We start from the raw sequence: 16,335 nt of genomic DNA, 5'->3' as shown, positions 1-16,335 counted from the left end.
CTGGGAAAGCGCTTGCACAAAAGCTGGAAGGCCTGTGTAAAGAGGCAGGCATGGAGGAGGCATGCTCATAACCCCAGCACTGTGGAGACAGACAGATGCCTGGGGCTCCATGGCCCGCCAGACTGGCTTACCTCACAAGCTTCAGACTGATGAGAGACCCTCTCTCAAAAAATAAGGTGGCTAACTCCTGAGAAACACCTGAGGCTGACCCTCTGTCCTCTACATATATGTACATACATGTGCAACCACACACACACAACTCAGACCAAGATGGTGAATGGAGGTGCCCATCTGGCCTTCCGGTAGGAGGAGCCTTCAAGTAGGAAGGTTCACTCGCTTCTGAAGCCGTAAAACGTTTAAAGCCAAAGCTTCACAGGGCTTGGCCAAACCACACAGGTTCTATCTTGTTTCTCATTCAACGAGCTTCATAACCAAGCCACAACTGCTCTGGTTCAAAGTCCACCAAATGTTTTGCACATCTGAGCTCCTAGTGCCCGGTGTAAGAAGATAAGGTCTGCCCAAATAACCAACCCTCTACACAGAGCCATCCCAGAACCACTCAGTATGGTGATGGTCCTGAAGGTGTTTTCACAAAAAGAGCCCTAGGGAAGACCAATGCAATCACAGCTTCCCCAGCACTCTGTGGAACCCAGGCCACTGCCTTGATTAATGACTCAGGGGCGTCCTGCGTCGGTGGGATCAGCAAGGGTCCTGCAAGGCCCCATTCCCTTCTTCCTCCCTCTCCCCCTTCCTCCCTCCCTTTCTCTCTTCCTCTTCCTTTAACTTTTTGAGACAGGCTCTCTGTGCAGCGCGCATGCCACACCCCCATTCCATGCTCACCCGTCAAAGCCCAGCTGCTGGCAGGTCCTCTTGGAGTCGCTGTCATTCCAGCTGCTGCTGCAGACAGGGAGCCACTCACCAGAGGACCCAGAGTAGACCTTCAGCAGAGACCTGTCCCAGTCGAACCTGACTGCAGAACAGAAAAGGGCAGAGCAGGGTCTCAGCGCCCAGGAAACTTCAAGCTCTTGGGAATAAGTTGCAAAAGGCTCTGGGAAGCTTCTGGGAGAGGTGTGGGAAGGCTGAGCTGCCCAAGCAGTGATGTCTGGAGGCCCAAGGCCTTCATAAGCACAGTGCTAAGGCCAAGAGGCTGTGGCTGGGCAGCTGTTCATCCATCAGGACTCAAGAGGTCATTGCTGGAAGAGGGACAAGCATCTCACTCACCCTTAGAGGGCAATAACATGCTCAAAGAAAAACATAAGGAGCATAGTATCGATAATCTGAGTGTGAGCTCACAGGACAGCCTTGGTCACAGATAGGTGTAATCATGGGCAAGGGCATGTACACTAATAAATGCAGACGTGAAAGAATGGGGCACCCACACCCCTCAGCAAGGGTGTGTAAGACCACACAAGCATAACCACAGAGGGCTAGAGCTCAACAGGTCTTTGTGCTTGTTTAGGACATGAAGAAACCAAAGGGGTCACAAGTCTGAGCAAAGAAATTGGGTTCCAGAGGCACCCCGCCGCAAGCCTGTCTCCAGTCAGAGTTTCAGTTTTTCTCTGTCTCACAGAGTTTCAGATTTTATGTAACTGTCGCCAATCTCAACCAGTCCATTCTTTTTAAGTTCAGAGCCCTAAGAAGCAGGTAAGTGATCCATGTCACATGATGCTCAAAACCAAGTTTCAAACCCTTGTCTGCTGTGACTCAAACCAAAATCTTCTCATTTTCTGCCCAGGCCTTTGCCCGAGCTATGACATTTCATAATATAGTGTGTAGTCGCCAGAGTGTACATGCAGGCACACACACACACACACACACACACACACACACACACACACACACACACACACACTGTTCCCCACGCTCAGCCTTCTTACCACAGCCCAGCTCATCGCTTTTCATTTTGCAGTCCACCACTCCATCACAGCGAACGGCGTGGTTGGGGCAGCTCTCTGTCGGCTCTTTGTATTTGATCCCCGTGTGGCCTCGCCAGAAGTAGACTAGAAAAACAAAACAAACAACAAGCCGGCAGCTGGTTATTAACAGAGCCTGAGGGACAGGACACTCAGCAGCCCAAGGCCCTGGGGATTCTCAGACACCGACCTGCAATCCCTCTTGGACTCTGGGGCTCTCGTCCCCCATCTGTATGGAAAGAAAGGGCTGCTCAGGAATGTACTAGAAAGCTCCTGCAATTAGAGCAGCCCCAGACAGATTTGAACAGCCAGCTACCCAGAGAAAGAAAGGAAGAGACCAAGAGAAGTAATGAGAGATAGACATGGATCCTACTTTGGAAGCTTCCTTAGCTTATATGCTAGAGAGGATAGTAGCCAGAGAAACCTTCTCCAGTATCCCAGAGTTCCCTCTCAGAACCCCTCTGGCATCCCTTCTTCTCTATGCTACATACACACACATAAACAGAGAGGTGCGGGGGAGGGGAGGAGGGAAGGAGAGAGAGAGAGAGAGAGAGAGAGAGAGAGAGAGAGAGAGAGAGAGAGAGAGAGAGAGAACATGCCACTACCTAGCCTGTCTTCTTAACGGATACCACGATGCCAGCCTCAGCGGCTCCTAAATTTACATCCTCCTCCCTCACCCCTAAACATGGTTATCTCTTGTACTTGGTCCTCGCTTCCCTGCCTCTCTCTGTGCCTTTCAGTGTCTTCTCATTCAGCAAGCAATGTTTGGCTGATTTCCAAATGTGCAAGGAAACTTCTCACACCTTATGTAGGAAGCAGCTCCAAGTCTTCCTCTGCCTCTAAACCTGAACTGTCACCCTACTGCCTGAGACACCTCCCTATGCGGCCCCCACAGGCCTGTCATCTAATGCCTCACCCAACCTCCCAGCCTCTGTCATCTCCTCAGCTCTAACCTCACATTGTCTCCCCAGTTCCACCATGGTCTCTGTCACTCCGGAGGAGGCCACCTGCTGAGACAGTCCCTTCCCAGGCCAGACACACATCCTCCTAATCCCTCAATGCCGAATGCTCTCCTCTCTCGGTGTCTTTCCCTCCTCCCCCCACACCCTAGATGCTGAAGCTCCAGGATGTCCTGGATATTCCTCTCATGGTGCCTGGGAAGCTGCACATCCTAGGACCACTGTGAGGTGCTTTGGATGGAGTGATGATGGGAGAGGAACCAGGAGGCCGGGCTTGACCTACAGATCATACTACCTCTCTGGTCTCCATGAAGGAACTGTGGGGACTTCGGGAAATGCTGTAGAACCAGGTTAGAGCTTTAAGGCTGCTAGGTGAGCCCGCCCTTGAGCGTCTCATGGCCCTCCATGGGTCATTCCTGTTGTTCTCAGAAGCAAAGTACTCTGCTGGCCAAGGGAGATGGAGAGGACAGGGGTCTCAGGTCTCAGCTCCTGCACTGTGATAACGACCACACCATCCAGTCAGCAGGTAGGGAAATGGAGACTGGACATGATAACTAACTTGCTAACATCCTACAGCTCATGAGAGGCAGAGGCAGGAGCAGGATGCTGGAGCAGGAATGTGTGGTACCAAAGCTATAACAGCACATTACCCTCTTCCCCAACAGCCATGCCACCGCAAGTTTCCATGCACCTATCCATCCCTCCGTTCCCCATCTCATGCCGCCTCTTCCATAGAATCCTTCTCAGCCTACATTTGAAGCTTTGTGGCCTCAAGTAACTAAACAGATGGACTCCAGGCTCTCAAATGCATGCCTCTACCCAGTGTAGGCCTTGTTTACCTGTTCCCCTACCATGCACGCGCACACACACACACACACACACACACACACACACACACACACACACACACACCCCTGATGTTCAAGAGAGACGTAACGGCTCCCATATTTTCCAGGTCCTCATCTGGACTTGCACATGCCCTAACTAGCCCCACTCTCGCTTGTTCTGACAGTCACATTGAGATCACTTAGCCTGACATACTTTTAGCTCTGTTTCTCAGGAGTGGGTGACTTTCCTGGTACAGAATAAGATGATATGTGCTCATCTTTGCTCCCTCCTAGACTCCCCTTTGGGGCTGGCTTCCAAAAGATTGCTGATCAAAGAGCCTGGGGCATGTTCTGGGTATCTTTTTCCAAAGGACAAGATGAAGGGTCTGAATCCCCAGACAGTACACCTTGTCCCATTGACCTTTGGAGGCTTTTTCATTATTTTATGGCATGTTGGTTTTCATAAATAGCTATATGTTTTCATAGTGAGATTTTTATGTCAAGATTGTACATTTCTCTCACATACTTCTCCTAGTCTAGAGTGGAATAAGATCGATCTTATGAAGTATGTGCTGAACTGAATGATTAATGATCAACTCAATTCCATTTGATGATAGTGAAACAGAGCCCAATACAGTTAGTGCAACTGTTCCAATGGATCATCAGAATTCAGATGCAATGACGGACCCAAACCCAGAATCCCGTGATACCCCACACTCTTACCCCAATCGTCTCAAAGGAGCTTGATACCCTATGATCCAAGGTCCTTATGTGGATGTAAGTCCCTCTGACCCATGGTATGGCTCCATGCCTGACCCCATTCCATTCTGAGATGACCCAAACCCACCCTGGCCCCTCTGTTCGACTCACAGAGAAGGATGAGTGAGATCACCAGGCTGATGAGAAGGATGATACACCCGATGAGTGGCAGCTGTCTCTGTGTCTCCTGCCAGGAGAACTTGGGCACGCTGAGACCTAAGAACAGGGTGGTAGGGAAAGGAAACTGCTGGGGAGGAGTTCAGCACGGGGGAAGGCAGAGACAGAAGCCAAACTGGTCCCTGAGGATCTTGCTAGGACCCTTGCACCTTGCAATACATCTCCACCCCTACCCACCCATCTCCACTCCTTTATGTAGTCCCTCCTCTTGGCCAGGCACTGTGCATGTGTCTGACTATTTCATCCTCACAGCATCCCATGAGCCGAGTCTTATTAGGCACCTTCTGTAGATGGGGAAACTGAGGCTCATGGAAATAAAATAGGTTACCCAAAGTCACTAAGCTAGTGACTGACAGGACAGAGATTCAAATGCAGTGTCTCATTCCAGAATCCACCCCACCAAAGTGCCTCTCCTACCCTGGACAGGGACAGGCTAGGATGGGCCCTAAACCTTGAATATTTCTTCACAGTCAAATAGCAACCAAGCCTGAGTATATGGGGGTAAGGCAACGGGGACAGGCTGAGATCTGGGGTAAATGAAAACAGTTGCCTGAGGGGAAGAGTCAAGCCTAGAGGCCCACTGGCCTCTGACTTCCCGGCAACTGAAATGCTGAACCTCATCCCTACCCCCACAAGTTTGGAAGCTTGGGTCAGAGACCCTCTCATTCTTCCTCCACATGTGGACAGACATATTGACCATGACCTTGCACTACTGCAGACCCTGGCTTCCCCAGCAGGTGTGCGGATCAGCCCAAGGAAACAGCCCCTCCTGTAGCCAGGAGCCCTTGTTCTTGAAATCAGAGCTCTACAGTAGGCACAGCAGCCTCCAGTGTTATGGTTTCCTAGCTCCTTTGGGTCCCCTCCTCCTTTTGCCTAATGGTCCCATCTTAAGCTGTCATGTCATGGTCCCTTTCTACCCTCACCTCTCCAGGTACCCCACATTCCACTCTGCCTATCCCCCATGTCATTATCCCAGGGTCACAAGGAGCAGAGTGCTTTCCGAGAGCATCCCTCTGCCCAAAGACACTGCCCTGGTTCTCTGCCCTCCCTGCGATGGCCCCCTTACCTGGGCTCTCCCTGGTGGCCCTGGTGGCTGGTGCTGACCTGGCAGGAGATGCCCGGATGGGGACAGCCCCCACTGGTGTTGCTCTAACAAGGTACACTCTCGTTGGGGAGGATGTCGTGGAGGCTGACCTGGCAGATGATGACCTGCCCGACGATGACCTGGAAGGTGATACCCTGGCTGGAGATGTTCTTGCTGGAGAAGCCTGAGGAGGAGAAGCCCCAGCTGGAGATGCCCGGGCTGAAGATGTCCTTGCTGGAGAAGCTTGAGGAGGAGGTGTCCTTGCTGGAGAAGCCTGGGGAAGAGAAGCCCGGGCTGGAGATGTCCTTGCTGGAGAAGCTTGAGGAGGAGGTGTCCTTGCTGGAGAAGCCCGGGCTGGAGATGTCCTTGCTGGAGAAGCCTGAGGAGGAGGAGGTGTCCTTGCCGGAGAAGCATTCTGCAAATAGAGTGAAGGGCATTCCTGTGTCTATTCCCAGCCAGTCCATCCCAGCTGTGGGCTCTACGGAATGGGAGGTAAACACTCTGGGGCAAGTGACTGGGGACAGAGAAAGGCCTGTGTGTGCTTGAATATAGTCAACCCAAGTCCTGAGCAGAACAGTTCAAAGTTCTCTTGAGAACATCGGGCACAAGCCAGGACCATTGTCACTACTGAGTAGGACACAGCGAATATACTTTTTAAATCATCTCTTCCAGGAACCAGAGGCAGTTGGTTTGGTCACATCTTCACTTTACTGGGGCTTGTGTGTTGGGTTCAAGGAAGATTTTGACCACACTCAAGGCAGGGACCAGCGAGTCTCCTATAGGGAGCTGCTGGGGTCCATCGGTGGGCAGGGGTGGTTACACACGAGTGCCCTTATTCCGGCTGGCCGCACAGGGATGCATCTGAGCGTGTTTAGGGACGTTCAGGTTCCTGCTTCTGCTGCCCCAGCTGTTCTGACACCGAGGCCACCCTCTGACCACTGCTGTCTAGAGAACAGATTTCTAAAATAAGCAGACAAGGGGGGGTGGGAACAAGGAAGGCAGAACAAGAGAAGACATACTTGTTTTTATGGGTGCTGGAAGTTGAACGCAGGGCAGGAAAATGCTCCATCACTGAGCTACATTCCTTACCCAAACTTGACCCTGGGCACACTAGGCCGCTAACTCCTCTGCCCCTTGGCTGAGAATGCCCTTGATGACAGACAGTCAGGCAGTCCTCGGTCCCAATCTTGGGCCTGTCCTTGCAAAGCAAGAAAACTGGAACCAGCCACTGGGTCACGTAAGCCTTTTGTTCATCTGTAAAACAGTCTGGCACTAATTGGGAGAGTCCTCGCCAGGGCCCAGGATACAGAAGTCACCTAGTAAATAACAGTTTCTTCTCCCCTTGGCTCTCCATGCACAGGATCAAGAGGACCAAGGCTCAATGGCCATCGGGTCTGAGCGAATGATGGAAGAAAAGAGTGTTGGAAAAAAGCCAGACTATGGTCATTCATTTAGAGGGACAGGTCTCAGTGATGTGAGCCCCTGAGTGAACTTGCCAGCAGTGGTGGCCTGAACTTTGGCTCCAGGCAGGGACCTGGTATTACAGTACCTCCACTGGCATCCATCCTTGCAAACTCATGCCAGGTCCTCCCCAATACTGGGGAAATTCCTATGACTGGCTACAATAAAGTACACTTTAGAATCGACCACAAACCTCCATGTCTGTGTCCTTGTGGGGTTCTAACCTCATCCTGAGAACTGGTCATTCTAGAAGCTAATTTTCTAGAGTTGGATTGCCAAAACCACAGAGTCAGGATTCCACTCCAGGTTTCCTTACATCCCCCTTAAGGCAGGAGAAACTGTTGGTGTTGTTTTCTGAACACAGACACAGGGCACTCTGAGCATTTGGAGCATGACGAAAGAACTGGGGTCTGGGGCCTTGTAAGGCAGGATGGGGGCTGAGGCGGAGCCCAGTTTCTTGGCAGGGTCTTGACCTTGTGGTACTTCATGTTGTAAACTGTGGTTGCCTCCCCGTCCCTACTCCCCACCCACCACCACCTCCCAGGTCTGGTTGAAGCCTTGTGACCCAGATCTGCAGTCATTAGAGTTACAGCGACTATGCCTGAATTCAGCCTCGTGACATGAGCAAGTGACGTCACACCTTTCTGCACCAGCTTCCTTATCTGCAAGGTGTGGGTGATCACCCTGCTTCATATCGCAGTAGTCACAGATGAGCCATGCGAAGCACTGGTACATGGCGAGGGCTGGGGTGACACCATCTGTGACAGCGGGCCTGCTTGGTGTTTGAGAATGCTTGGCTCGAAATCCATCTGTTTGAATAGGGCTGCACCCATTCCCTACTAGGTTTCCTTGGGCAGATCAGCGCGAGCTTGTTTGACTTGTATAAACAGGGCTAATCCTTCCCCGACAACCGGGAATCTATATGAACGAGCCTGGACTATACCCGAGGGTCAAGCTGTAACAAAGATAGCAGCCCACGAGGCACCTTTCTTGGCCCCACGTCAACCTCCTGCTTGCTCTTTGTAGTTGGTATTGTTAGCTCCACTTTACAGAGATTGGAACTAAGGGCTGCTGAGATGTATCAGTGGGTAATAGAGCTTGCTGCCAAGCCTGAAAACCAGAGTTCAATTCCTGTAACCCACATGGTAGGAGAGAAATGATGGTTGGAAGTTGTCTTCTGGCCTCCGTGTGAGTGTACCACACACCTCACACACACGTAAAAAATGAATAATAAAAAGGTGATCAATTTTCAAATTTCTAGGTCGCATCAGGAAGAGGGCTTGGGTTCTAACCAGGCCAACTTGTAACCAATGATGTCACAAGTGATCAGAGCAGTCTCCCTTATCTCTCCAGGGCTCACCATCTGTAGAATTTCACACATACCGTCCAGTCTGGTTCTCACAAGGGGCCTGGTGAGCAAACTGTAAGAACGGCCATCCCTGCCCTCCCTCTGGCTTTGTTTATTTACACAATTGCTTGTGTGGTTGTTGAGATGGGGTCTCATGTAGCTCAGGCTAGCCTTGAACTCTTGGTGTAGCCAGAGATGACCTCGAACTTCTGATGTGCCATCACACCCAGTTTCGGCAAAGGTGAAGGTCAAACCCAGGGCTGTGTGCATCCTGGGTTTACGCTCTACCTGCCGAGCCACAGCCACAGATTGACCCACCGCACTCTATCCAGGGGAGCTGGGACTCCAGGGAATGACCTCAGCTCCTCAAGTAAAGGAACTCTCAATATTCTGAGTCCCCAGTCAAGGACTCTAGCTGTCTCCAACTGGGCTTGACCCTGTGATCCTGGCACCTCATCATGCAGGGACTGGGTTAGAGGGGAAAGGGTTAAGAAGGTCCGGGGCAAGGTGTTCAGGGAAATTAAAAGAGAGGGAGATTTGTGAAATTAGAGTAAGAGAGAGTGAGAACAGAGAAGAAACTAGTGATGGGCCAGCGAGGTGAGAAAACAGTAGAAGCCAGAGTAGGTAATGCTGGAAAACTGGTAGGTACCCCGAGTCAGAGGGCATCAAACCCCTGCTTTGACAGAGTCAGCACTGTATTACCAGAGCCGGGGGTGGAAGCTGGGTAGTGTAGGCCTCTCAGACCTGTGCAGGAGGAGAGACCTAGAAGCCCCAAAACTGAATGAGAAGTGCCACTTGGAGAACTGGGAGTCCCAGGAGGGTGTCAGAATGGAAGGGCAGCCCCAAGGCAAGAAGACAGAAGCCACTGAACTTTGACCCAGACTTCACAGGACATTAGGAAGCATCCTCACCTTCAGAGTTCACGAGAATGCCAGCGCCCACAGCCTCCCTCTTTATGCATTTCATGGCCTGCCACTCCACCCTTCGGGAAGTTTCCTGATGTCTAACCTACTGCAGCGCTAACTCATTTCCTCCCCCTCCATCCTTGGAGTGCAATGCAGAGATGTCACCCTCCCATGTGGAGGCCTGACTTCGCCCTGACAACAGATGGGGCCCCAGGAAGGGAGGAGACTTCTTGTCCAAGGTCCCTAGGTACAAAGGTAGAATCAGGGGACCAGAACTCAGGCCTCCCCATCCCAGCCTCTGCCAATGAACACAACTCCCTAAAAAAAGAATTTGTGATCAAGTTCTTGCAGGGCCCTGCCCTTTGCACAGCCTCCTACAGACCAGAGGCGGTTCAAGCTGCATGGGCAGGTGTCTATGACCGAGTTAGCACCTGGATAACTCGGGCCGTTTTCTACCACTGCCATTCATGCCTTCTGACCCACCCCCGTGGTCTCTAAGGTCACCCTTTGTCATACCAATTAGCCACCAAACACACTGCATCACCTCTGATGCTCCTGGCTGTGCCTGAGCTCTGGGGGCCCTGTTCACAGCTTGTTGGACTTTCTAGAGGTTCTGGTGTATGATAGGAGACCAAGAGGGCAGGAAGCATATACCATGAAGGAAGGCAGAAGGTTGGACATGCCTGTGTGTGGCTGTCACCCCAGTGCTGGGGGTACTGAGACTCTAATCTTTAGAGCTCACTAGCCAAACCAACAGCATCAGTACACTTCCAGTTAAAAGGAGAGACTTTGTCTTAAGGCAATAAGGAAGACACTAGACAGCCTGCTCTGACCTCCACATGCTCATACACCTGTGCACTCACATGCATGCACCACATACGAGCACACACTCATGCACGTGAGCACACACTCACATGCACACACACACAGCACACACACACACACACACACACGCACACGCATATGTATACTTTTCCTAAGTCCCATATAGCAGAACAGGGGCTAAAGACCCGCAAGCACCCCCATTTCTAGTCCTGTGCCCATTCTACCTCAGCTCCCAGGGATGGATTCTGCACCCCCAGGTGATGGGGCATTTTTTTTAAATTTCTCTCAGCTGGTGGGGCATGGCAGTTAGTTAACAGCCCCTGTCTGTGTCTTGCACTGACCTCCCCTGAGTTTCCTGTGGGTCAGTCAGTTAGCTAGCTGTGGCTGCAGGCTGAGCTCCCTGGCTTCTCAGCCCCACATGGCCCATGAGAAGAGCTCCACACAAGCTTTTCTGATGGACCCAGAAAACGTGCAGTGGCCACTGCAGTGACAGCCCATGAACCTGCCTAAGACAGGCCTGTGGAAGCTCCTTCCCAGGGCCACTCCCTTGTAGAACCATCACTCTGAGGATACACTAGGCTGGAAGGACCACTAATCAAAGCTTTCTTTCTATGACGTGATGGCCAAGGTCCAGAGAGGCTCTGATGTGCCCAAGATGCCAGCTTGAGGCAGTGGTAGGGCCACAGGTCTAGTCATCTGGTCCCATCTTTGAGCTGCTACTACCAAATGCTGGGCTCTCCATCGCCTTCTTCCTATCATCTCCAATGAGCAAGAGCAGACGTGCTCTGGGGCACCCCTCTTTGCCAGTGACCCTGAGTTTTAAGGACTGTCAAAGGAGGAGGTGCATGGGCTAGACCATGGTCAGAGCCCAGCACTCTGGGGCCCTAATCCCTGCCGGAAGCTACTGTTGTTTTGTCTGTCTTTGTGTTTTTAAGAATTTTGCTCTACAGCCCAGGCTGATCTGGAACTCACAATCCTCTGCCCCTGCCTTTCAAGTGCTGGAATAATATGTGGGCCTCACGCTGTCTAGTCCAGGAGCGCACTTTGATAAGGCATAGAAGTTCTTGTCTACTGGAGACTGGGGACAGGGAGTGAAGACAGGGAGAGGAGGGGTTGGGGGAGCTCAGACGCCATCCCCACATGGGCCAGACTGGTCTGGTCTGGGACAAAGCCGGGCTTTCTCTCTCTCTCTCTCTCTCTCTCTCTCTCTCTCTCTCTCTCTCTCTCTCTCTCTCATTAAGGAATTTTTTATCCATTTTAGGTACCAACTACAGATCCCCCTCTCTTCCCTCCTCCTGCCCCTCCAGCCTTCCCCGACCCCCTTCCCGTGTATCTCTTAAGACATGGCTCTCCCCAGCTCTCCTCCTTTAGAGAACCCCACAGATACAAGGCCCTTCAGAATGCAGGCTGTTCTCCATTGCCTCCTCCCAAACCCAGGACCAGTTTTCCCAGGCATACGTATGCAGAGCTCAGGAACCCTGTCAGCCTGTGCAGCAACCCCTGTGTGAAGCACAGGGGCTTGCTTCTACTCCTAGACAGCTGTGTGAGCTAGGGAACAGACACGTCCCTGTCAGGCTCTAGACTACTTCATGCCTAAAATGAAGGGGTTGACAACTGTTTTTTGGAGGTTTCCAGAACACACTAAGGTCTCATAGAGTTACCATGGAGCTCAGTCATGGGCCCTCATGGGGGCCTGAGCCCTTTCCCCACCTCAGACAGAAATTGACATTATTTCATACAATGACCTCTACCCAATATTTCATTTGAATAGAAGAGGCAGCAGCCGCAGCAAGAACTTGAAAATGACTGCCTTGGGCGAGCACCCCAGTGCTTTCCATGCAGAATGCCTCTTGGCACATGAAAGAGACCAGGAAGAGGAGCCAGAAGATCATTCCTCACTGTTCACTTGATGGCTTGTTTATTCATTCATTCATTCATTCATTCATTTGTTCATTCACCAATGACTTTAAAGAACATGGAGCCGGGGAGATGGCTCTAGCCATGAAGGCGTGAAGATCTGAGTTCAAATCCCCAGACCCCATGTAAAGCCGAATGTGGCAGTGCACATCTGTAATCCCAGTGCTCCTATGGTGAGATGGGAGGCAGAGACAGGAGAATCCCTCTAAGGGCATGGACCAGCTAGCCTGAAGTATGTATGCAACAGCAAAAAAAAAAAAAAAAGAGACTCTGTTTCAAGAAAGGGCCAACACTGAAGGATGTCTCTGACTCCCACACAAGCACTGTATACACACACACACACACACACACACACACACACACACACACACACACACACAGAAGGAGAGATAGAGACACAGAGAGCGTGTGCACACATATAACATTCATACATCATATACACACATAAAGATTAAAAACAAAAACAAAGCACTGACCACTCACTGTTGCCAAGCAAATGCTATTTCCTACCTCTGTTTCCCTGATAAGCCTCCCCTGTCTGCAAAGGCTGCGGTGGTGACAGTAGAGAGCTAGGATCTAGTGGGTACTTTGGGCTGTCTCACGCAGAGGAACCTCCACCTAGGACTGTCAAGGCCTTTGCTAGGAGGGCAAGCTGATGTCCTGTTGTGTTCTCCACCTGTCCACCTGCCAGGGTACAGTCCACCTCCATTGTTGCCAGACAGGAGGAAGCTGTGTTGCCAAAACAAGGCACTTAAGCTAAGTGGTCATTGCTCCATCAGCCAGCCTTCCCACCCAGCACTGAGCCTGGAGCCCGACACGCACTCCCACATATTCACACTAAGTCACAGGGGACAAGGCAGTCTGAGGCTCGGTGGGGTGTGCCAGGTGCATGCTGATCAGCACCAGTGACAGCATGAAACAGATGTTCCAGGTGAGGGGTGTGGCCCTGCAGGACAAAGGCAAGCTGTTGGAGGTGCCTCCGGTTTGGGGCTGTGGGATGACAAGGAGTCCTGAGTGTACTGGTCTCCCCTTCCATCTTGGTGGGCAGCCTCCTGGGAAGGGTATGCACCTTGGCTCATCCTGGGCCTCACACATCCTCACATCCAGCCAGCTGCACTGCAGGAACTCCCAGCAGAGGAAAATCTCTTCTCCAAAGGACCATTGCTTGATCAATGGGTTGACTTCAGTCTTCCTTAGAAGGCACTGCAGTTCCCCCAAGCATTGAAAACCAGGACCCACTTGGCAAAAACACAGGATCTTGACATTTGTCAAGAACAGCACAGACACCCAGTAGGACACACTTGTAGTCCTACTCTGTATCATTCCAGTGACAGCCATGGAAACAGAAAGAGATCTCTGGGGCCATTTGTCCAAACTTCTTCTTTGTCAGGTGGGGAGACTGGGGTATAGAGAGAAGATGTCTGTCCCAATGTAGAGGAGCCAGCACTGGACTCCAGACAGAGATGCTGAGAATGCTACATGTCCTGACTATAGCTGCAGCTATGGTATAGCAGACGCCATTGTAAAGGAGCCTTACTGTACAAACGACTTCTGAGACTCCTTGAGACAGCTGCTCCATTTTACAGATGGAGACACTAAGGGACAGGAAGCTGAAGTGGCCGTGTTCGGTCACTTCTGCCTACCATTTAACAAGTGGCTCTTTCTTGGATTATTTTCCAACTACAGTCTTGCTATGTAGCCCAGGCTGGCCTGGGACTAACTCTCTATCCTCCTGCCTCAACCTCCAACATAGTTGGGATAGCTGGTAGCTACTAGCGAACTCATGCAACTCTGCTTTCCTTTTAATACAGAGCAGCAGAATGCCTTCTCCACCGCTTCCTAAGAGCCTCCTGAAGTTCCTGCACATGCTACAGGAGCACCAACAGCTGAAGCCCACTGGTCACCAGTTCCTCTCTCTTTGTGCAAAGAACAAAACCCACAATGCATCTCTCTGACACTGAGCTCTCCCAAAGAAAGCTCCAGTTTCTTCTCTCTTTCTTTCTCTTTCTTTTTCTTTCTTTCTTTCTTTCTTTCTTTCTTTCTTTCTTTCTTTCTTTCTTTCTTTCTTTCTTTCTTTCTCCCTTTCTTTTTTTCTTTCTTCTTTTATTTCTTTCTTCTTTCCTTTCCTTCCCTCCTCTCTCTCTCTCTCTCTCTCTCTCTCTCTCTCTCTCTCTCTCTCTCTCTTTCTTCATTTTTTTGGGGACAGAGTCTCACTGTGTAACCCTGGCTGTACTGGAACTCACTGTATAGACCAGGCTGGCCTGAACTCACAAAGATCCACCTGTTTCTGTCTCCCTGTTGCTGGGATTAAAGATGTGCACCAACACACTGAACTCCTCCACCCCACTCTTATTTAACCTTAAGAAATCGGATGTAGACAAGATTAGGGGGCAACTCTAGGCTCCTTGCTCCTAATTCTGGGGAGGTAAGTTCCCCAGATGGACATCACCTCTGTAGCCCGACTCAGGGGAAGGGGCAAGCTCTCTGCCCATCCCCAACTCAAACTCATCACCTTCTAGATAGCTCAGTCCCCTTCTTTGGGTCTGGGGACTAGCAAGTTCCCAAGGAGGACAGCCCACAGCTGTGACTGTGGTGTCCCATGCTTTCTACAAAACACCATTTTCCCCTGCGTACTCCCTTTCTGCTTATCGTGAAGGCATGAGCCAAAAGGACCAGAGGGGAGAGCAAGGAAGGCAGCCAAGAAAAGGAAGAGTCTAGAGGGTCTGGAATAGGAGGAGAGAAGACAGAACATTCAGCAGAAGCATACCCAGGTTCAGAATGGGCCACAATATAGCCGCAGCCTAGAACATGGGGTAGTTTGAGCTTCCTCCAATCCAGAGCTTGTTCATCCTTCCCAGAGTCTCAAATCCCACTGTATCAATAAAGTACAAAAATGTGGAAAGAAACAGAAAACATGACCTAAGGGAAAGTTAAGGAGAAAGGGGCACACTGAACAAAGCTTCGGGGATACCCGATATACACATGACTCGCTTTTCTACACAGACAGTCCCATTGCTCTCCACCACCCCTAAAAGCAGCAGAAGAAAGAAGCCCGAGAAGTAGCAGAGGACACTGTGTTAGATATAAGTAAGTACTTTCCATGTGCATTAAGTCCTCTAGTAAGTGACCAAGGCTGGGTAAAAATCCCCATGAAAATCTTAAATGTATATATAAAAAAAAATCACATTTTTTCTGGGAAGCTTTAGGAGTCTACCTAGGATGTAATCCTTGAAGACGAGTTCAATATTCTTGGTTCCCAAACCAGCAAAAAATAACTTAGATTAAATCAGATTTCCAGCCAGCAAAGCTGACCACGGAACAGCAGCAATGTCTTTACCAGGGCCCAGGCCAAGCCCTGTCCGAGCCTCAGCCACACAGCCCTGAGGTGCCTAGTAACCAGACCCCATATTTTGTGGGTTTCTCCTCCTAGGGCTCCTTCTAGGGATGAAGATAAAAGGGGGTTGAGATCTCCGGGTCCCGGGCAGCTTCTAGTGAGAAGAGGCATCCTATTCTCCCTAAACCCAGGGCAGGCCTTGGCAGTGCCTCGCCTGTCTCCAGGCTGCCACTGCTGGGAGAGCCTGGGAGATGCTGGTGCACTTACCGGGTGGCCGCCTCTGTCCATGGTCTAAGAGAATGTGTCTTCCAGGCTCAGCTGATGTCAAGGGGAAGATCCATGTTGGCCCCCAGGTCCTCCAGCATGTGGAGAAAAGGGAACTGAGGACTGAGGGCCGGCCCCCAGCCGATGGGGCGGGGAAGCTGGTTGGATGTGTGAAGTAATCTCGGGTATAAACAACCTAGAACTTGCCAGACCTGTCCTTCAGCCCCATCCCAGGCCATCCCTGTTACTCAGCTAATACCTAGGCTCTTGAAACTGCCACCACCAGGGTTTGTGTGGAGCCTCGGTGTATGGGGTCCTGTTCACTGTCCTTCCCAGAGGGTACCAGACAGACTCTGAGATTGTAGGAAGCACCGTGAAACCCTCAAAGTATGTGCACCTGAGCCCACCAGGGATGGCTCTGTCCTCACAGTGTGTTTGTTCATTTCCAAATGCCCCAATGTTCAAATTCCAAATCTTGGCACATGAGATGGACTTTTATGTTTTTCTGAATTCCGTTTATTTTTATAAAAACACTTAACAAAAAAATTGAAATTGGGTGGTT

General features: G+C 51.0%; 1 protein-coding gene across 3 annotated transcripts in view; it reads right to left on the bottom strand.

The window, feature by feature from the left end:
* Tmprss13 (transmembrane serine protease 13) overlaps window positions 1-15,797 on the bottom strand; it is a 28,871-nt gene extending 13,074 nt beyond the window's left edge. Inside the window, exons 1-5 of one of the 3 annotated variants that reach the window (XM_052758836.1) lie at window positions 15,777-15,797; window positions 5,702-6,134; window positions 4,570-4,674; window positions 1,878-2,000; window positions 841-970 (exon numbers count right to left, since the gene is read on the bottom strand). In XM_052758836.1, the coding sequence (XP_052614796.1) occupies window positions 841-970; window positions 1,878-2,000; window positions 4,570-4,674; window positions 5,702-6,134; window positions 15,777-15,797 (812 nt within the window). Of the gene's footprint in view, window positions 1-840; window positions 971-1,877; window positions 2,001-4,569; window positions 4,675-5,701; window positions 6,135-13,733; window positions 13,755-15,776 lie in introns of those variants that run through there. The other 2 variants (XM_052758828.1, XM_052758845.1) reach the window with 2 other exon arrangements.
* Window positions 15,798-16,335: the final 538 nt, after the last annotated feature.

This window comes from Peromyscus californicus, unplaced genomic scaffold (assembly GCF_007827085.1).
Source record: "Peromyscus californicus insignis strain IS unplaced genomic scaffold, ASM782708v3 Scaffold_11__1_contigs__length_118956290, whole genome shotgun sequence".
Taxonomy (NCBI): domain Eukaryota; kingdom Metazoa; phylum Chordata; class Mammalia; order Rodentia; family Cricetidae; genus Peromyscus; species Peromyscus californicus.
This window is presented reverse-complemented; position numbering and strand designations above follow the sequence as displayed.